At 38.9% G+C, this 22,474-nt stretch overlaps 1 protein-coding gene across 1 annotated transcript; it reads left to right on the forward strand.

Annotated features, from left to right (window-relative positions):
• Window positions 1–6,638: 6,638 nt before the first annotated feature.
• Window positions 6,639–17,303, forward strand: LOC140237600 (meiosis-specific nuclear structural protein 1-like). Its single transcript, XM_072317531.1, has 8 exons — window positions 6,639–7,056; window positions 10,562–10,783; window positions 11,526–11,756; window positions 12,573–12,802; window positions 13,296–13,512; window positions 14,130–14,360; window positions 14,861–15,121; window positions 15,809–17,303. Exons 1-8 carry the CDS (start codon window positions 7,054–7,056, stop codon window positions 15,911–15,913), a joined length of 1,500 nt encoding a protein of 499 aa, XP_072173632.1. The 5' UTR covers window positions 6,639–7,053; the 3' UTR covers window positions 15,914–17,303.
• Window positions 17,304–22,474: the final 5,171 nt, after the last annotated feature.

Raw genomic sequence — 22,474 nt, forward strand, 5'->3', positions numbered from 1 at the left:
GCTTACCACACAAAGACGTTGCTTTCACTGCTGCCACAACAGTCATATTTTGTTCTAGCTCCACTATCAGACCTTTACACTCGTGGAAAGTAATCAGCGCCTGTAATCAACACATTAGTGGATGAAAAACTGACGTCATGCTACCAATCATAATGTCATGGTCACAGTCTTCAACCTCAGTCTTCAAGATGGTCACAGTCTTCAACCTCAGTCTTCAAGACATATAGCAATACTGCTGGAAGTCTCCCACATGAAGCCGGGCTCTTCACTCCTTGAAGATGGGAGAGAGCAACGTGCTTATCTGGAAACACGTGGAGTAACCCAGAAAGAGACCTACTCGACTGCGGTTCAGTCAGTTTTATGCTGCCATGATCGTGCACTTAGCGATTCAACCAAATCAACTTTTTTTTGCAGGTACCGTTATCTTTGAGATACAAACTTTACTTCGTAAAACAACCAGTATTCTGCCCGCGCAAATCCCGTTATAGGCTGAATTGTACTGATGAGTTCACGGAGGAAGGGGTTTTGATGTGAAACTGTGAATGACTTTGCGTTAATTTTTATGGCTGGCCAGAGCGGGTACATGCTTAGTTTGTTTACTGCTTCTTTTTTTTTTTTTTTTTTTTTAAATCTTACTTTGACCGCGTATCACACATCCCAAGCAGGTGTGACAGTCAGGCACGCCAAGAAATGCGGATTAAAGTCCGAGCATAGGGAAAGTGCAAATCTATTCCAGCATGTCAAAGTTGACTTTGATTAACAGAATATAACATAAAACAGTTGGACAAGTGAAATTTTCATGAAAGCCCCCCCCCCCAAAAAAAAAAGGTATTAGAAATTTCAGATGTAAGTCTTTTTTTTTTTTCAAAGACCCTTGCTCACTGTGACCAAAGTTATGTTCAATAACTTTGAGGAGATGATGAAATATCTTCATGCATCTCCCACTGTCTCGCAATATTTTTTTATTTTTATTTTTAACGTGAATTAAAGAAACAGATGAACTTGTTTTAAAGTTGTGAAGATTTACAGTTATGGTGTCTTTAGAGGAAAGTTCTGGCTGAGAAACTACATATTATATAGGCCTATATATATATATATATATATATGCATTATATTCATGATGTAAACAAACTGATATATTTCCTAGTCAAGTACCACTTGCTAAGGTAACATATTTGTTGGATTTGTTTATATTATTATATATTTCTATCTCTCCATTTCCTTTCCACTCTAAAAATGAACAACTTGTACATGTAATTCGCACTATATCATTATGTCCCTCTGCGCTCCAGAATAGGTCACACATCAATATATAGATCGATGACGCAATACAAGTAGGCCTACATGTTCAGTACAATTATAATCATTATGATAATAATAATCAGTAGTAGTAGTAGTAGTATCATTATCATCAAATTCATTATCATTCTTATCTTATTTGAAATGTGGTTATGACGATATCACAGCTTGAAAACACACACACACACACACACACACACACACACACACACACACACACCCTGAGCAAACAAACAACTCAAAATGTAATACTTCAATTTCCATAATCTATCCGTATATTTTGTGCGCGTTTAATCAATTGAATTTTCATTGTTCACTAAATTGGTTCAATTTTGCTTAAACTTTATGAGTGATGATGAGCGTTTTGGGTTTTTTTTCAGTAATGGGCACTATTATGAATCGGAAATGGCATTCAGTTGAATAAAGATAGGAAAGAGAATGATTACATCACTCAAGGAAGACAGAATAACATTCTCTCATCCTCATACATTTCAATTTTTGAATTTAAATTTCAGTTTATTTTCATACTTCTCACGAAAATAGCACATTAAAAATACATTTATGCAATAACAAAGTTATGCAAAGCATAAATTGGCTGAAACTTCATTGGAATGTACAACAGTCTGTCTCAGTATAAACACAAAGGTCTGTTTAGAGTTGGGCTTTGGTCATAGTACGAGAAATAGATGGGGCCTACGTAAAAACAAGCCTGTTCAGCCGCTGGTCGCGGGATAAATCAGATACGGGGAATTATGAAGTACAGATATCTATTAAGACCATCGATACTATCAGATACGATAAATCAGATACGGGGAATTATGAAGTGCAGATATCTATTAAGACCATCGATACTATAATTAGGAGAAAATTATTGAAACGAACAAAAAATAGATCTAGTCAAGAGATAAAAGCACTAGCTTTTTATATGTGATGTTGTAACATCATGAAAAGTGAAAAGAAGCAAAGTTCAAGAATACCTGCAGTATATAAGCGTGGCCATACATGAGAACGGGTTTTAAATGTTTCCCTATGAAGTTGCTGCAAATGTGGTCTTATTTTTTGTATTTTCCCTTTATTTTTATGACTGTAACGACCCAGACAAGAGAAGATAGATCGTCAGGTGTAATGAAAGTTCCCTGAAGGGAAAAGAGAGATCATATTACTGTACTAGAGAAAAATAAAATATATATAGAGAATAATTTGATGAACAATACGAGAATATGCTGGTCTTGCATTGCATTCATGATCTGAAGAGGGGCAAGAAAAAAAGAATGGATAGCATTTCCTGGACAGATCAGGTTAACCGCGGAGAAGTTTTATGACGAGCCAAAACATGTGAATGAATTAGACGGTATGGAAATTTAGAACCATAAAAATCAGCATATTTTTGCAGGGTATGAAGCAAGAACTTCACCTACAAGCTGACAAAAAATAGCTAGAGGATAAGAGGTATGGAGTAGGTCTATATAGAGGTCAGACAGGAATAAATGGCCAGAAACATGGCGGAGTATATGGATTCGTGGTCCAGTATAGTCACGTGCGTCAAAAAACCAAAACCAAACCGCCCCCCCCCCCAAAAAAAAAAAACCCAAACAAAACAAAAAACAAAAAACAAACTAAAAAAACCCTGGTAATGTTGGCACTGATAGTGAATGTTGTAATGTATATTGTATATACCGGTACATTTAAACAATGTGCTAAAATGTAAATCCTTCTTTCACCTCTATTCTCTACATTTAGTTTCTTTCCCTCCCCGATGTGCACTATAATATAGAGGACTCGGGGTTCTCGGTGGCCCGGTGGCCCGGTGCATGACCCGGTGGTCCAGGGCATACAAACCATATCAGGCCACAAAACTTTAAAAAGACTTATACCTTTTGATGGCCTATAATCGGGCAACTAAATGTCAAAACAGATTGCTATATTTCCTTTTATTTGGCCAAACTACACATCTTCTTCAGGCTACCAATATTTCAAATTAAATGACTTTTGTGGCCCGAACATGCAACCATAATAAAAATCCATAATCTTATATCGGTTTTTTTTTTCCTCCTATATGTTCCATATTCTGTTTGTCTGACTTTATACCCAAATTCTCAATTTTTTTTTTCTGCCTGCTTGGCATTTACAGAACTCTTTTATGAAAGAGAAGGTCCTTCCTTATTGCGAGACCGTATAAAATACAATGCCAGTACTGATTTTTTTTTTTTTCTAATCATCTGAAAGAAATACAGGACTGGACGGTGTTTTTTTTTTTCAATACATTATGTTTGTGTTTTTGCATGTTCTTACGAAATATCTTATTTTGTATAATATTTCCTTTTTATGAAGCTATAATAAAAGTGTAATAATTACAATGAAAGAGGTGTTGTTTCTGGGGATAAATGAGTTGAAAATAAATTGGAAAGTGGAGGCATGGAGCTATAGCTCCTCGGTGGAGGGGAGTTTTATTGCCGTGTAAACCTCATGTACTATGTTATGAACTTCATCAGCTGCCTCATCGTGGCAGAGATCAGTGCACTGTTACGTCACTTCGGTAAGGTGATTGCACTAATCACTTTACTAACATATACCAGCCTGTCCTATAGTTTATGTAAAGATCAGTGGGTCATTTGAACTATTATACACGTCGGAGTTCAAAGATGACTGAACTTTTGTTTGTTTGCTTGCTTTAATAAAGGGGACTCGTGAGATAATGTGTGTACATGATAACATTCATATCTATACCTTTCATAGCTATGTTGTTTGCTCATGACATTGTTGATTGACTGACTGATTGATTGATTGACTGATTGATTGATTGATTGACTGACTGATTGATTGACTGATTGATAAATGAGTTGAAAATAAATTGGAAAGTGGAGGCATGGAGCTATAGCTCCTCGGTGGAGGGGAGTTTTATTGCCGTGTAAACCTCATGTACTATATTATGAACTTCATCAGCTGCCTCATCGCGGCAGAGATCAGTGCACTGTTACGTCACTTCGGTAAGGTGATTGCACTAATCACTTTACTAACATATACCAGCCTGTCCTATAGTTTATGTAAAGATTAGTGGGTCATTTGAACTATTATACACGTCGGAGTTCAAAGATGACTGAACTTTTGTTTGTTTGTTTGCTTGCTTTAATAAAGGGGACTCGTGAGATAATGTGTGTACATGATAACATTCATATCTATACCTTTCATAGCTATGTTGTTTGCTCATGACATTGTTGATTGACTGACTGATTGATTGATTGACTGACTGATTGATTGACTGATTGATTGATTGATTGAATGATTGATCGATTACTTTAATGTCCACTCTGGAGATTATTTGTAGACATTGGATATCACACACAAAAAAATAAATAAACGCAGGTCACAGGTACACCACAGATATATCGCAAAATGCGAATGAAACTAACTCATATTAACATATACAATAACATAATGTGCACCATAACAACATGATACATTAAATCGACATTTACAACTATACAAAAACTGTCAACATATATCAGTCTTATACAATTACAGTTGTATTCAACTCATAAATATATTCATTAATATCCTTTCCTGCAACATCACTATACGCCAAACAATATCTCACCTATACATACCCTAATGTATTATTATCTTCCAATATATGATTATAATTTTCATTAGTCTCATATAACTTTTAACCTTATCTAACTTCACCAAATACCAAAACTTATCTAACATCTTTTAATAAAACACCATATATATAATTTCATAATAATTATTATAATTACCGTAACAAAACTTTTTCTGACAAACACAAAACACATATCTTGCACATCGACACCTCAATATCATCTTATACACCAAATTTAAATGCAATCGCTTCAAAATTGTGGAAATAATTTACTCCAGAAAATTTTCCAAAAAAAAAAGTGTTGAAGGATACAATGAGTGTCATAATGGCATTAATGATAAAGAGAGAGATATCATCGAGCAAGGGGGAAGGGGTTGAGTTATTATACCCCCTCTCACAGTAGAGACTTTTGAACTTGGACACACCTATTTCTGTATACAGGTAGGGCCTACGTATACAAGACCACTACAAACACATGAAGATCGGGACGGAGTTGAAAAAAAGAAACTGGAAATGAGTTAGAGAAGGAAGAAAATGGATTGGAGAGTTGAAGGACAGAAGATAGACAATTGAAACGTACAGAACAGACAACTGGTGAGGAAGGTAGACGAATTCATAGCATACATAGCCATGAAATAATTTATCTCATATGCTTTGTCTGATATAGGATTGCGATAAAAAAAAAAATGTCCACTAGTAGTATATGCGCTTTCCTTTTAAAGACAGCATATTATGTTGAGGGGCGTTTTCAATACAATGCTGTGTTTATATACCACCGTTTACCATAACTGCAGCGCAAAACAAACAGACAAACAAACAAATCCAGGTAATTGCCATCAAGCATAGCGTGGCAAGGAAGACGGTATTAACAATATAAGAAAAAGAAATAATCGATACAAAACTATTGAAAGGGATGATATTCAAATGTTATATGTGTTTTCAGAATTGAAAACTTTATGTAATTTTCAAACTAGGGCAAAGATAAAGCGCCATTTAATTTCTTTTATTCTTCTTTGTGTAAAATATTGTAGTACTGATAAAGCTTTATTTTATTTTGTGCGTTATTAAGGAATCACAACACAATATCATCTTCACAGGAAGATATAAACTGATGGGAAGATCAGTGGGGGAAAGGAAAAAGAAAGGGAGAGAATACATTTAAGTATATATGTATTGTGATATATAGCCTACATCGCTATGTCAAATATCTCCTCCGCCCACAAAATAAACCGAAGAGGAAGGACAGAATTTCAGTGAAGCGTTATTTTTGTATCCTAAGATTGAGAAACAAGGAGAGAGAGAAAGAGGGGAGAGAGGGAGAGAGAGGGAGAGAAGGAGAAAGAAGGGGGAGAAGAAGAGAGAGGGAGAAGATCGGATGAATTGGTTGCAGCTTCCCAAACCACTTTATTGACAGAGGCAACTACATAGTATACAATAGAATAATTGAAAACAAAAGAAAACGCAATCATGATGATTGATCAAAGAGTTTAGCATGAAAAAGACAACGGAATTAGGAGAAATAGATAAACAATATCGGATAAACAACCACGCAATGTACACAGTAGGGACGTTGCTCGAAGGTAGTCCATAACGATTCTCGTTTTACGCGAGATTCACGCGTGCAAAATCACGTTGTTGCTGTCTTGACGACACATAACAAGATGCAGGCAGGGCTCCCGCACAGTTCAGCACAGGACGTGCATGTGTATGGCTTCCAATGTGTGCCGTGTGCCGTGTGTTATCATACGTGCATGAGTAGATTTCTATGTGATGAAACTTACGCAGCGAAATACTTTGTAGAAGTACATGGGCATGGCAGTGCTGCTGTAAATTGTTCAACTCAAACGTTAGCTGGCTAGGTTGTCACCGGAAAAGAAGTAAATTTTTAGACTTTTCTATCTGAGTCCTTGAAATCAGCAGCTGGAACTTTCAATCGTGAGAAAGCAGAAATTAAACAGCAATTTATCGAAAAACTTATCAATAGAAATCTACTGGGGGAGCTCCACTTCACTGCAGGTGCTGCGGAAGAGCAGCTGTGTTGTGTGGGACATTCCTTTTGGCTTTTGTGACTCTCAGCCCAGTCTCAAACTGGCGGCCAGTTGATAGAAACAACAGTGTGTAATTCAAATCGGATCGGAAGCAATTAACAGAAAATGGTAAGAATATGTTCTTCGCGTGTGAAATGCAACAATCCTGCGTGCATCCAGCTGACGAGAATACATTGTAACTTGCTGTGAAATGTTTATTTATGACGCCCCACTCAGCTCAGTCAAGTGAAGGAAGTGCATGTCAATTTGATGTGGGCATGTAATGACGCTAACGTTTGTCGTTAGATCTAACTCATAACTGTTAAGGCAGTAACAATGTTAGACTGTAACTGTTAGGCCTATTCCTGTTAGAACGTTCTGTTCTATGTACTGGAGTATTGTCAATCCAATCCAAAGAAAACTGAAGAAGATAAAGTCAAAGATATTGAGTGGTTGAATAGAATCTAACATTAGATCTATTAACAGTGTTTAGATGTCAACATCGCCCGCAAGAATGTTGGTTATTCAAACTTAATCAAAGTCACAACTGTCTTATTTAAACTAGTACTACATGTACTTATAACACAGAAATGTCAAGTTAAACTAATATCAGTTCGGGAAACCCACTCACAAGGGGGGCCCCTCCTTATAAGTAACCCGTCCCCCTTATAAGTAACCCCGTACGGCCCGTCCCCCTTATAAGTAACCCCCGGGGCACCCCTTAAAGGAGTCTCCACGCTTTTTTGCAATGCAACGCGAAAATGAAAGGACTGCGGCAATTCGCTTGATTATGTCCATAAAGCTTCACAAGTTTCCTAGTTACTCACGAAATTTGAGCAAAATCGGTTCGAGGCATCATATCTAAAATCATGGATTTAAATGCGATGTCAAACGACCCATGCGAATGCTGAAATGCGAGCGATTACTGGCGTGAGTGTCGCCAGGCGCGGCGGCGTGGCAATGCTTGAGTGCAGACGTGGCGACTGAGTACGGAGACTTTCGTTCATTCAGGTGGGCAAGCCACCTCCGTACTCAGTCGCCACGTCTGCACTCAAGCGTTGCCGCGCCGCCGCGCCGCCGCGCCTGGCAACACTCACGCCAGTAATCGCTCGCATTTCAGCATTCGCATGGGTCGTTTGACATCGCATTTAAATCCATGATTTTAGATATGATGCCTCGAACCGATTTTGCTCAAATTTCGTGAGTAACTAGGAAACTTGTGAAGCTTTATGGACATAATCAAGCGAATTGCCGCAGTCCTTTCATTTTCGCGTTGCATTGCAAAAAAGCGTGGAGACTCCTTATAAGGGGTGCCCCGGGGGTTACTGATAAGGGGGACGGGGTTACTTATAAGGGGGACGGGTTACTTATAAGGAGGGGCCCCCCTTGTGAGTGGGTTTCCCGAACTGATATAAAGCCTCTTGGTGCCAGAAGCACTCGTCACTGATAATAATCAAAAGAAATTGATTGAAAGCCCCACCTACACTCGTGCAAACTCTTCTTTCTAAATCTTCGTAGGGCTAGTAGTAGTAGATCAGGGCCGGCAGAGCATTTTCAAAAGTGGGGGGGGGGGGGCACTTCACAAAAAGGTCTTCAGTTCATCTTTCTCCTTCCACTTCCGGGTTTCTTCAGCTGACAAGCAAAAAAAAAAAAGAAAAAAATATTAAGGGTCTTCAGTGCAAAAAACATAACATTACCGGGCTCACACTTCAAGATCTCTATTTCTAGACCATCTTCTTAATCCTATTTCTTTTTAGTGCACTTATGACTTATGTACTTCCGGGTTAGAAAAAGTACCCCCCCAGTTCCGTCGGCCATGTAGATCAAAATGTATTCAGTCTATCACAACTCCCTCCTCAGTTTCCCAGAATCTATGTACAGGGTAAGGGCACCAGTATTCGGTCAGCCCCCAGTATTCGGTCACCATACTTGCCAACATTTTGAAATCCTGAAGAGGTAGATTTTGCGAGGGAGCGAAGCGACCAAGCCCGAGCGCGCTTGCGTGCGAGGCGGGGGGGGGGATGAGGGGGTGTCCCCCCTCGCGCGGTGTGGACTTTTTTGGTTTTTCAATATCAAAATATGAGATTTGGTGCATGCCTTTTAACCTTTTTAAAGGGTTCTTGGTATTGATAAAAAAACATATAATCCATGTAAATCTATGAACTATTTCGTAGACTATGCATATAAAAATAAAATCAGATATATTGGTAAATAATTTTTGTAGGCTAAGCATACTCGTATGTGAAAAAGTAATCAAACATATTGTTATCACAAGTTAGATATGAAAATAATGTAAATAGTTTAATACAATCACGTACGTACACGGCAGGCTGGGATCATGCCACGCCGTATGCCGTATCGGCCGCACCACGAACACGTGAGCAGCAGCTACCAAAACATTACTATTATGCGTGGTTCTAGCTACACGTACACGTGTACAGTAAGTCTTGCACGCACATAGATATGATAGAGACGAGTGCGCCACTGCAGTGTGCATGTCATGTGTGCATATTAGAAGGCTGAATACGGCGTTTTTGAGGAACGAGGTCCTTGAAATTATTATTAGTATACTAATTACTAGGTTATTTTAGGGAATCGACGCACAATGAAGGGAAAATATGATTTCCATTTCATTTTATGGTAGGTTTGCTACAAAATCGGTAGATCAGAAGAGAAAATCGGTAGCCGGTCTAAACCTCTAAAAAGCGGTAGTCTACCGCCCAAAGCGGTAGAGTTGGCAAGTATGGGTCACTTATCACTAGTCACCAGCCAGTAAGTTCAACTGTCACAACACACGCAAATCACATTAATTCACATACTTGCACACTCATTCACAACAGGAAACTCCCTTAGCCCCCTCCAAAAATCCATCCAAAATCCCAAATTTTATCATCAAAAGTGCAGAATCGGCGCTACTTTCCAAAAGTGCATGCGGGTAAAAAGGCCCAGTTTTAAGAGTACGGGTCGCCGAAAAAGCGCTAAAAATCGAGAAATACGCCGTTCTCTCGCGGGATTTTTGGCTTATCGCAAGCTTGGAGTGTAATGGTATCCTCAAAAATGCAAAAGAAAAACAAAATTTCCGTACGTGCCGATACAGTGTCCCAATGTACAAGGGTTGAATGCAAGTGCCGAGATCCCAGTATTTGGTCACCAACGGTCGCCGCAACGTCCCCGATGGAATTTTGCGCCAACAAGATAGCGTGCGCGCGCATTTTTCAGCTGCCTTGAACACGCATTGACTTTGAACGCGCACATCGCGTGACTGAATACTGGTGCCGGTGACCGTATACTGGGAAATTTTCAAGGTGAAATATTTCGGGATTTTGTGCAATTCTGTGAGATATTTAACAAAATGAAAGTTGAGATTAATGAAATGTGATATATTTCACATACATTACTGTAGATATGATGTATGAATGTATTATTTTAGTTTGAAAAATATTGCAAAAAAGCTTTTGAGTGACCGAATACTGGGGATGTTACCCTAGTATGTTCTATCTATGTGGGCTGTCTACTTCTAACTATTAAATTCTAGGTCCAACTCTTGCTTCTTAAGAATCTTAGTGTTAAGTAGATTCTGCTAACTAGCAGGTGGTTTACTAGTCTCTCCCTTTAACTCTGCTTTGTCCGGCAGACAACTGTACGAAGACAGAACTTGACGCATGCCAGCCAGGAGCGCATGATGGTGCAGGCACGGCACAAGGAGGATGTTCGGGAAGACCACCTCAAGCGGCTGGCCAAGGAGAAGGTTCTGGAGGCTAACATGGCCAGTGAGGAGCGGGTGGAGAACAAGCGCTTCATTCGCCGCCTCCAGCAAGAGGAGCAGGAGAAGGTCATGGCTGAGTCCATCACCAAGGTACAGAGACAGGCTTGAAAGATAAGCACAAGTTCACCAGCCTCACTGAACACAACTGAGGAGTGATAACAGACTGCTGGTAGTGCTAGCAAATTGAAACTTGGCAGAGTTACAGCTTCACATTTTTTTTTCCAGCTAAATTTTCACAAATTGCAATATGTATGATGCTTTGCCAGACACTTGGCGATGAAGAAGGGTATATAATAGTTAATACATCAAATTAATCAGAGGGCAATTGAGTCACTGCAGATATGAACTCCCTAAGTAGACATACATTAAAGTGTGGTTACAAGTTTGCTTGTTTAGAATAAACTTCATTGAAGTTGTTTGATTTCATAGAAGGATTGGTTTGCTTTTAAAAGTAATAATGTGGATATAAGCAGTCTAATGAAGAGAGTAATGTTTTCTGTACTTAAGGCATTTTCAATTTGTTCTAAAAGACTTGTGAAGTTGGGGATATACAATTTTTGTAGTGCATATTGCTGTCATATGTGTAGAGAGTTCAAAATGAAATCATTTACAGATGAACAGTTTCAAAACATTTTTCTGTTGGATATTTGTACATTCATTCAGAAATATACATTTTTTTATTCATTTATTTTTTTTAAACCAGGGATTGTTGAAAGTAATACATGTACGTAGCAAATGTCTTGTCAAGTATTACAAAAACAGTACCAAGACCCTGCTTCAAGTTGCTTCAACTACATTAGTATTAATAGTAAGTTGATGTTGCATTGCTCAGGCTCAGCAGGAGAGAATCCAGAAGGAGCAGCAGATGGAGCAGGAGGAGCGCATGGCCAATCAACTGCAGCAGCTCAAGCTGGCCACGCTGAGGGACGAGAAAGTCAGACAGCAGATCCGCGAGAACAGCTTGGAGCTGCGCGAGCTGGAGGCCCAACTGCGCGCGGCCTACATGAGCAGGGAGCGGGCGGCACAGATCGCAGAGAAAGAGGCCAGCAAGTACGAGAAAACGGTGAGCAGTTCTCTGACTTTCTATATTCCTCTTTCACCATTATGATGTCATTTCCTCCTTCCTTTCCTCTCCTGTCTTCATCCACTTTCATACAGCCTGTCATAAAGCTGTCGTTGCTTGTCATGTCTACCAATTCCATCTGATTACCCACAGTGCATCTGATTACTTCAGATTTAATTGATGCACTTTGTGCCATGTGCAGTTTGCATATCATACTGTTATAAAGTGATAAAATGTTATATCTCCCTGAACTGGACTTTAAATGTTTCTTTCCATGTGTTTGCTATCTCATTCACAAATAATTATGTCGTCGCTGGGGCGACTAGACCTCGTATCTACAAAATGTCAAATGTTCAGGAGAGCAAAAAATCGTGGCAGCCAAAGCACTGTACCCAATGGGATAGACATTCCTTTGACATGCCGTGGTGTCCTCATTTTTAGAGTAAGACATCTAGGATTTGGACCGGATATCACTTAACTGATTATCTGACCATTAACCCAAAAAAGTAATTTTCTCAAAAATTGCAGATACAAGGTCTTGTCACCCCAGCGATGATGTAGTTTTGAGACATTACAAGGTTTTCCTTTGTCATGTCTGTACTAATTGTATGAATAGGCATAGATAGAGGTATACTATATGGAACAGCAGAGGGAGTTCTGAATTTAGAGTCTTCGTGAGGTAATTTTTGTAACTTTTTGTCAATCAGGACATCAATTTTATGAAGAAGGTTCTTGTGCCCTATTACGCAAGGTCCCACTACAGAGATTAATTAAGTACCTGTAGTTACCCGTGGTTTATGGTACTTGCTTCATCAGGCCCGTGATGCAGAGATTGCACGCCGCATGAAGGAGGAGTCGGCCCGGGCCGAGATGGAGGAGCAGCGCAAGCTGAAGGAGCGCTACCAGGAGAGCGTGCGATACCAGCAGGAGCTTGAGAAGCAGCTGGAAGAACAGGAGAGGCGTAAGCTGGAGGATTACGAAGAATTCCTCAAGGAGAAGCTCATGATCGACGAGATTGTGCGTAAGATCCACGAGGAAGATGAGAGGTGAGGAGTACTAAAGATCTTTCTCTCAGTAGGAAAAGTATTCCTTTGCAAACAATGATTTATTTATCTTTTTTATATATTGAAAAGTAATTTTTGTGCTTTGGTTTCTGTGTAGGGCTTGTAAAAATTATGGTTACTCTGGCTGTTCATCTTTAAAGGATGTAGATGTGAAACCTTCCAGGGTTATGTGTATGTCTGTGTTCACTGGCATAAATTTGTCATTAAAAGCAGCACCTCAAACTGTAGAGTTGAATGCAAAAGGGTCATGTAGATGTGATTATTATAATTTTCAAATGGAACTTACAGTACACATGCATAATCTGAGCCCTCTTTGATATGCCTGAATACAGTTGTGTTTGCGATTCTGTTAAAATGAAAACCTAACAAGGACCTGCCCTTTGCAGCAAAAATTTATTGTCCCAGAGTCACCTGCCTTTTATGTTATGTCATTTAATGAAGATTGATGTCCATTTCTGTAATTCCTGTACAACAGAGAGAGGCAGATTTACCTGGAGAAGCAGCAGGCCACCAAACGCTACATCAAGGAGGACTCCCAGGCCCGCCAGAAGTGGAAGGACTTGGAGCGACAGAAGATGGAGGAGGAGAACATGAGAATCTTGCAGTTTGCCACCATGCAGCAACAGCGGGAGGAGGAACGCATGGAAAACAGACGAGTCCAGGAGGAGGCCAAGGCCAAAGTCCAGGAGAACGTGAGTGATAGCTGCCCATTTCTTCTCTTTTCTTACATGGTTATACTCCTGACTGGAATTACTCAACTTTTTTGAGCCTTATTTGTTGTATGAATTTATATTTAGTATCGTTCGAAGCTATGTTCAGTCTGGCGTGTGTAATGAATCCAGAATTTACTACACTTTAACTGTACCATGTGTGCTACAAGTCTGTATCTTAGTGATCTGAGTGAATGAATTTGTTGTGTCACTATTACTATTTTAGGTATTGTATAGTTAACTCTGACATTGCATCTAAAAATCTGAATGGCTTTGTAATTCAGAAACATAAATTGCAGTTAACGACTTGCAAATGTATAATCAGTGTAGTGTATGATATACAGTAGAAATTTGATATAAAGAGATCTGATATAACAAATTACCTGATATAACAAACTTATTTCTCGGGTCCCAATTAATTTATCTCCTTTGTTTTGGATGTAAATACTGATATTATAACAAAATCTATATCAGATGTAAAGAACAAATTGCCTTGGTCCCAAGGATCTTGTTTATGTTATACTGAGTTTCCACTGTACTGAGGTTTGTAGTGGTCAACAGTGATTTTGAGTGTCGTTGCAATCTTGTTCACTGTGCAGCTGAGCGAGGAGATTGCCAGGAAGCGTGCCATGGAGGAGGAAATGGAGCGTGTGAGACAGGAGCTGTACCTGGAGGAGCAGGAAGAGACCCAGCGCCAGCGGGAGATGGCAGAGATCGAGCGCCAGATCCGCCAGCGCCTGGAGCTCCAGAAGACCTACTCAGAGCAGCTGAGGCTGAAGGAGATGAGGAGGCAGGCTGAATTGGCAGAGGAGGAGGAGTTCAAGAGACAGGTGGGTGTGGCCATCTTCTGTCAGTCGTCATGGCTTAGTTTGATGAGCCGTCAATGCCATTAATTTATTAGCACTGAGTATTTTGAGGTGTTTTATGGTGCAAAGTCAAGCTGTAATGTGTTACAGTGTTAAAAACATTCATCTATGGGACTTTATTCACTTGTACAGGGTTGCATCAAACTGACGTAGGATATTCAAGCAGAGTGATGTAATCTGAGCCCCCTACTGATGATAAATTGTGAATTGTGTGGGTGATTTATACTGAGTTGGTTAACCAGTGTGCCAATGTGTCAGTGTGTCATGGGAAGGTATGGGAATATATGTCTTCTGTTTGATAGATATGATCATCAAGAATGAGATGAAATACAGGAAGAAAGGATCACAGCCAATCCTCTAAAAGTGGCTAGGCTACCAAATGGCTGTGGCTTCAGTGTGCCACTCTGCCTATGTTTAAGGCTTGTCACTAATATCTCTGTCTGTATCTTTTTTTTTTTAATCAGATGCTGGCCAAATTCGAAGAGGATGACCGCATCGAGCAGATGAATGCCCAGCGCCGTCGCATGAAGCAGCTGGAGCACAAGCGCAAAGTGGAGGAGCTCCTCCAGGCCCGCCGGGCCCAGTTTGCAGCAGACAAGGAGCGTGAGAGGGCAGAGAGGGAGGAGGCGGAGAACCTGGAGCGGCTCCGCATGCAGATCATTGAGGAGGAGAGGCAGAGGCTGCTGAAGGAACATGCCTCCAAACTCCTGGGATACCTACCCAAGGTGAGCAGCAGCATTTTTGGCATTAGGGTCACCGTGCGCTTAACCCATCATGTCAAAAAGCATGCATGAAGTGTCAACTTTGGGAATGTCTTCCTAGTGCCATTAAAAGTGTGGCTCTTTGTTTGAGGATGTATGCAAAGAGTGGGTTCCGCCCTGCACGATACAATTAATGAAGGAGCCAGTCACTGCACAGGGCTAAATAGTTTGCGTTATTACGAAGAGATGAAAATTTGGTTGGGAAACCTGTATTTATTTGCATTATCTATTGAACAATATCAAACTACAGATTTACTTTGACATGGACTTTATTGGTCGTATGCTGATCTCCAGTATTTGAAGAGGCAATTGTTTGATATACTAGCTGTCAATGCTATCTTGTCATCAGTTCCTAAATGGGCTTAATGTAAGGAGGTTTAATGTATGTGGCTTCTCCTAACTCTTATTCTCATGAATAGTTGCATGGAAAGTTCATAGGTGTCATGATGTATACAGAAGTTGATATGAGATGGGTGTTCAAGCTTTCTGAAAGAGACAAATATTAGGACAAATCGCATAACGTTTAAGAAAGTGAGGAAAAGTTGTGTTGTTTTGGTTGTTGTTGTTGTCTTTGACATTGTTATTTGAATAAGATGTATACCATTTAATCCTTGTCATCTCTTACATCTATTTCTTTGCTCCCACTCATAGGGTGTGATCAGAGACGAGCACGACCTTGAGCTCTTCGATGACGACTTCAAGAGGAGATACAGCGCCAGGCAACGAGATGTGTTTGCCGATGATGGCTGGGAATAGGGATCACGGCTTTGTTTACACCGGGAGAAGACATCCCACTCCTAAGCACTAGATGTTTTCTGCAGCAGCAGGAATGAGACTCTTGAAGGCCCAACTCAATAAGCTTCCTGATGACATGGACTGAAGAGAAATCTATCACAAGGGTCAGATGTTTGGACACTGGTATCACCAGAGTGAAATGCAAACTTTATGGGACTTTTTTGCTGTGAGTTGTTTCTCATGAATCTTGAGAAATATTTTGCTGACCACAGTCATTCATAAATCATTCATTTGAGAAGTCATAAAAGATGTCGTTTAAAGGAAATGTTTTGTATTGCTGTCTTATAAAAATTACCCTTGACTTGATTGCACTCTGAGAATATGTGAAGATATTGACAAGAAAAATAAAAAGCACACTGCAAAAAAAAAAAAAAAAAATGTGACTAATGTGTGATCTAGCTGAGAAATCACCTTGAGAAACTGGCTTACCAAAGGAAGCAAAATATTACAAAAGGCCAAAACAAACTAATGTACTCTTCTCTGTTAGATCAGTTTCATGTCAGCTTCATTTGAGTGAGAAAATGTCCCCAAGATTAGTCAATATTAGGTCATGAGAAAATTATGCTTTTGGATGTATATATATGATTCAACAACAAAGAAATTAATTTAGTAGCTGAGATGTACTCACATGTGAATATCTGAGTGCATTTTGACCTGCACTTAATGGTTTGCTTTACTTAACATTGTGTTTGTATATTTTATCAATTCAGTGGCGTATTCATGTTTTGATGTATTAGAATTGATGTTTACATGTGAATCTTAAGGCAAAAGAAGGCATTTTGAATGACCAGACCAAACTGCTAGGTATTTTGATCTTATTCTGGAAAATGGGTGTTTCAGTGTGAGATATAGAAATTTGTGTTTTTCATGACTTTTTGTGTTTCTGTGCACCTTCAGAATATGGTTGTGACCCTACAACACAAAAGTAACAGAAGTTACCAGATAAAATTTTTGGTTAACATCGAACCTTTCAAAACAATATTCACAGCTTCAGAAGTCTTTACTGTGTGGTGAACAAAATAAGGTTTAAAACTACACAGCTACCATTGTAAAGGGATTATCAAATTGAACTAAAACTTGTCATTGGCATTAATTATAAAGACAGTACAGATGACAAGTTTATCATGTATTTTGATTTGATGGTGACATGAGATGCAGATGCAGGAGAAATGAATAAGTCAGCCACACCCTGTGAGCATAATGTGAATTATGGTGATTAGTTACTTCCACGAAGTACAGATCTATTCACAGATATTGAAATGTTGTGTGCATATGTCATGGCATGCACTATATTGTATGATAGGTGATTTATGTATAAATAAAGAATTTGTTGGAAGACCTTTATGTAAAAGATTTGCTCTCATTGTGTCTCGTGATATTGAATGCTTCTTAAGAACCATGACTTCAGAGAGATAGATCGATAGGAAGAAAGATAGAGAAATAAATAGATAGAAAGATAGAGAGAGGGAGAGAGAGGGGAGAGAGAGATAGTACATATGTACATATACATACATACATACATACATACATACATACATACTACATACATACATATATACATACATACATACATACATACATACATACATACATACATATATACATACATACATACATACATACATACATACATATATACATACATACATACATACATACAGAGAGAGAGAGAATTATTACTAGGTAAAATTGGAGACAAGCATTGAGAGAAAATTTCCAAATCCTTTTCTTCTAAAGTTACATACTGTAATACATTCAACCTCACCTTAGTCAAATCCAAAAGGACCAGCAAGAATTTTTTTAAAAGGTGTATGCAAAGTTTGACTCGCTCAACTGAATAAGCAGATAATTTGCTAACATTAGACTATAATTTTTCATTGACCTAGCCAGTTTTTTGACTTGTGCGATCTTGACAGTGTGTACGAAGAAAACTTAGGTGAAAATTTTCATTCCCGCGCAGGCATTCTTTGGATGACAAAGTAATTAAAGCAACAAGAAGCAGTCTCCATGCAGAAGATAGCCCAATTAATTTGCAAGTCTTGCATGTTCTCCAAATGATACAAAGAGACACCCAGAACTTTGGACATGGACAATGTTCAACGGTTCCATGACATTTGCCCCTGCGTCAGTTGCTCCCATGAAATACAAATCTGCACGCTAAGCCAAACAGAAATTCTTGAACCTTGAACCATGAACCTTGAAGTAGTAATCCCTTTCAGCAGTTCCTTGAAACTCTTCCGGGATGGTAGAAATGTCGTGCGTCAGTGAGAGGTGACATGGTGAACAGGATGATTTTAAATGTCACTAATGTACAATAAAAGTGACGGTGCATAGTGCTAGTAAAAAACATGCCTCTTTGCTTAGAGCATGTGTGACCCAACAGGAGGCTGCATCAGCATCTACCCACAAACATAACCCTAATCCTAATCTTCGCATCAAACTAAACCAAAAACCCTATCATAAACCTAACCCTAAAGCCCTATAACTCTAACCCTAAGTACTTGGAGAAAAGCAAATGCCGTGTCACCGATGCTCCCAGTTTACCTTTGGGATGTAAATCCACTTACTGTGGCACGCTGATGCTCAAGTCAGAGCGGGTTGATCAACCCGCTCTGGCTAAAGTAGCTTAGCGCCCTCTACGTTGATTGTTTTCTCATGTTTGCTGCGACAAGTGTTGTTCAATGTTTTCATATCCCATTATGATTAGTGATTACTCCGCCAAGTACAGTCTTTCTATATTTACCTTGATTTACCTTGATGTTGGGCATAAAGTATACTGGACTTATTTGCCCCTCTGCATCCTCTTGGGTCTTGCTGCAATTGTTATTTGCTCTACTATTTGCATGCGTAAGGCAGGAGCATCATGGGGGGTATCCGGGTCATAACAGTTGAATTTATGTTTCCATGACTTTTCCAGATTTGATTTGAAGGTGTTGATGCTGCTGCTATTGATGACTTCAGGTGGTAGGCTGTTCCATAAATTAACTACATGTACTCGGTGTGAGAAGTTCCTTTGTCTTACATTTGAGTTTGCGTAGGGTTTTCTGAGCTTGAGTGTATGACCTCTTATCCTGGAATGTGTATATTGCTGGAAGAAATCTGAGCTATGCACGTCGTCGAGGCCATTCAGGATCTTAAACGTCTGGATCATGATTATCTGCTCTGCGTCTCCTATATGACAATGAGACCCAGTTTCCTCAGTCGTTCTGTGTAGCTCAGATCTCTCAGACCAGGTAGCAGCTTTGTTGCTCTTCGTTGTACAATTTCCAATTTGGCAATGTCCTTCTTTAGGCTTGGGAGCCATACACTACTGCAATATTCCAGGGATGGTCGAATGATTGACTTGTATAATTGAACTAAGCCTCTACCATCCTCTACATATCCATATATCTATACTAGTTAACTATGTATTTGTCGATTTATGGCCTTTTTATCGGTGCCTTGCCTCAAGATATTGAACTGTGAGCCCATTTTCTATTTAACTCTCAATTTCTTACATCATAGATAAATGCATAAAAATACGAGATTTTCATCAAAAAGCACTGAGATGTGGGCATGACGAAAACAAAGTTTCCATCCTGTTTATTGTTTGTCATAATAAAGATATCAAAAGCTTGAGGCAATCAAACATTGGAAGGAGAATAATGACTTACCTGGTTTATGGACTTTAAAAAAAAAATGTTTTGTGATAGGATGTACGGACAGGCCTACAACCTCGCTTCGACCTGTTCAACCACTTAAATAATTATTGTTCACACGAGAACATGAGTGCCATCAGGTATCTTTAGACCTCAGAAGTATTTCAGAGAACGACATGATCTTTTTCATTTTTTTTTCTTACGCACACAGACGGGCGTTTGCTTTGTATGTAGCCGATATGTTTCTTAGAACGTTATGCATTAGTCTCCCTTTGGAATTAAGTCGCGTATATACACGTCAAGTATCTAATATTTTTGTGCGGGGGGGGGGGGGGGTGGAGGTGGGGCATTGCCGAATCATTTTGCATGACGTCAAAGCCACGTCGATATCGCTTTAGCATAAGTCTTGTTTCTCATAGTTCTCCATGGGGAAGTTCTCCAGACAACATGCACACTTGTGTAATCTAGTCATCTGGTGTCACCCTACTCTTAAAGGCTGACACATTGCATGATTGCTATTGAACACTTTGCACAAATGCGGCTATATAGTGTATTCACAAATTATGCATGTCGGATTTATGATCTTCAAAATCCATGAAGATTACAGTCCTTGAAATGTTACTGTCATTTAAACTCAGAGGCAGATCCCATATACTTTAAAGTTTTCATTCTGCCTTTCAGTCGCAGCGCAGAGAAGGACACAAAACACACGAGGTCACTCACAACACAGCCAGCAACAACTATACACAAAATCAATATCATGTGGAAAGCTTACTTAATCTTTATCATATCCTTGATAGAATGTGAAATATCAATGTACTGATTTAAGGATCATTGTTGATCGAGAAGATTTTAGTGGTGCCATGATATCATCATAAGGTAAAAGCGTGTTTCCCTCTAAAATAATGAGTGCTTTATAAAAGGAACAATGACTACTTGCGTTGTATCGGGTGATATGTTTGTTATATCATTATACCGAAGGTTCGTTAATCCGAAATGAAAAAAAGAAAAAGAAAAAAGAGTGCGTCCTATAAAACAAACCTAAGTGAAAAATAACGAACTTTTTTTGTTTTTCTTCTTTTCATTCTTTTTAAAAATCTCTTTCGGATCAACGAAACTCCAGATGTTAACCTTCGGAATTACGAACCTAATTCGGAATAGCGAACTGTTACTGTGGTATCATTACGTCACAATACACTACCTTGATGTCATACCCTATAACTGAATCAAGTGTTTCATCGTGTATTTACGGTTATTGTTTCCGCGGCCGAAATGAGCACATGTAAGAAAACAACGACGTATACGTTATAGTTTTCCTACGGCATACATCACAAGCTATATTATTACAAATGACATCCTATACAGCTCCAACAGTTATGGTAACCTCTGTATAGTAAAAGCATGTTTTGTTTTGTCTTTTTTCCGTCAGAAGTAAAGCGCGTGCACAGTCATAACGACAAAATGAAAACGAAATACAAAAGACACGATATAGGTTTTGTATGAATAAAAAATGCCAAAGTCTGTTGATTTCCGGCACCAGAGAATACTGATGCAAAGTCCCGTGCATGACAACAGAAGTATTATTGCCCTAAAACCCTACCAAAACAGATAAAAACCCTCTCATATAAAAAAGGAAACACAATATAATATATCACCGCATGAATCCATTATATCGAATTACGCATTATAGACAGCATATACCACCACTGAGAATGCAATGAAGATATTATTGGCTGTTATAAGACACTTTAAAAAGTAGTTTCTAAATCTGAAGATGTGGACCTTCGTTAACATTCACCACAGACTGTCAGACCCCCACAAAACCACACGCTCGAATTTTAGTTTCAACATGTAATATTGCATCGTGATCTCTTTTCATAACAGTATACCGTAACTTTTTGTACACTGAGAAATAATATGGGATAATTTGATTCAGTTCTTCCTTGAAAGCACCAACATCCACAGGAAGAATAAAAACAAAATCGCCAACACAAAAAGACTGAGATCTCTTTTCTTACGGAATATGTCTGTCTGTCACGATAGACTTTTCATTCATCTATCGCACAAAGATTGATATTCAAGTAAGATTATTTATCTGTATCATTCATACCCGTTTATATTGCGAGATACACCACTCCATTGCTCCAGTCAGTATAGGCATGTTATTCCATCAATCTCAGTGGATTCTTCAACTTGCCTCTAGATATCCACGGTTAATCTACACCATGAAGACATAATCGGTCCAAAGCAAATATAGACCATATCTGTTTATCACCTATCGATTTACCGGAGTCATATTCTATTTCCCAGTGCATTAAAAAAAAAAAAAGAAATCAATATTCACGTAAACATAAAAAAAACCCCAACAACAAACAAACAAAAACTTTGTGAATAAATTGTACACAAGCGTGTATGCGTAGCGGAGATTATTGTGAAGCGATGTTACCGTTGTTCAAAAGAAAACATGAAAACAGGAGTAACATTCACTTTAAAGGAATCTGTCCACTGCGGTTAAAATTGATTTCAAGAAAAAAAGTAAACTCACGACGTGGGTGTGAATTAATTTACTGTGCAACAGTTCCCGATATCATGCTCTGAATTAAGAAAAAAAAAAAAGAAAGAAATGAATTCCATAACATTCTAGATAATATGTTTGGTGTGACTTTCATGAATATTTCTCCTGTTCCTGTTTGTTATTCCATTCATCAAAGTCAACCTCAACATACCATAGCGGAAAATCTTTTTCGCCTCTACAATATCCGTGAGGTTTGACCATGTTAGTAGCTCCATGGTTTGACCATGGAGCTACCATAATTGGTAGCTCCATGATTTGACGATTCTACGTCACTACACCTTTTCAGTCGTTCGATGCAATAGCCTGGAT

The sequence above is a fragment of the Diadema setosum genome, chromosome 14 (genome assembly GCF_964275005.1).
Source record: "Diadema setosum chromosome 14, eeDiaSeto1, whole genome shotgun sequence".
In the NCBI taxonomy this organism is placed as follows: Eukaryota; Metazoa; Echinodermata; class Echinoidea; order Diadematoida; family Diadematidae; genus Diadema; species Diadema setosum.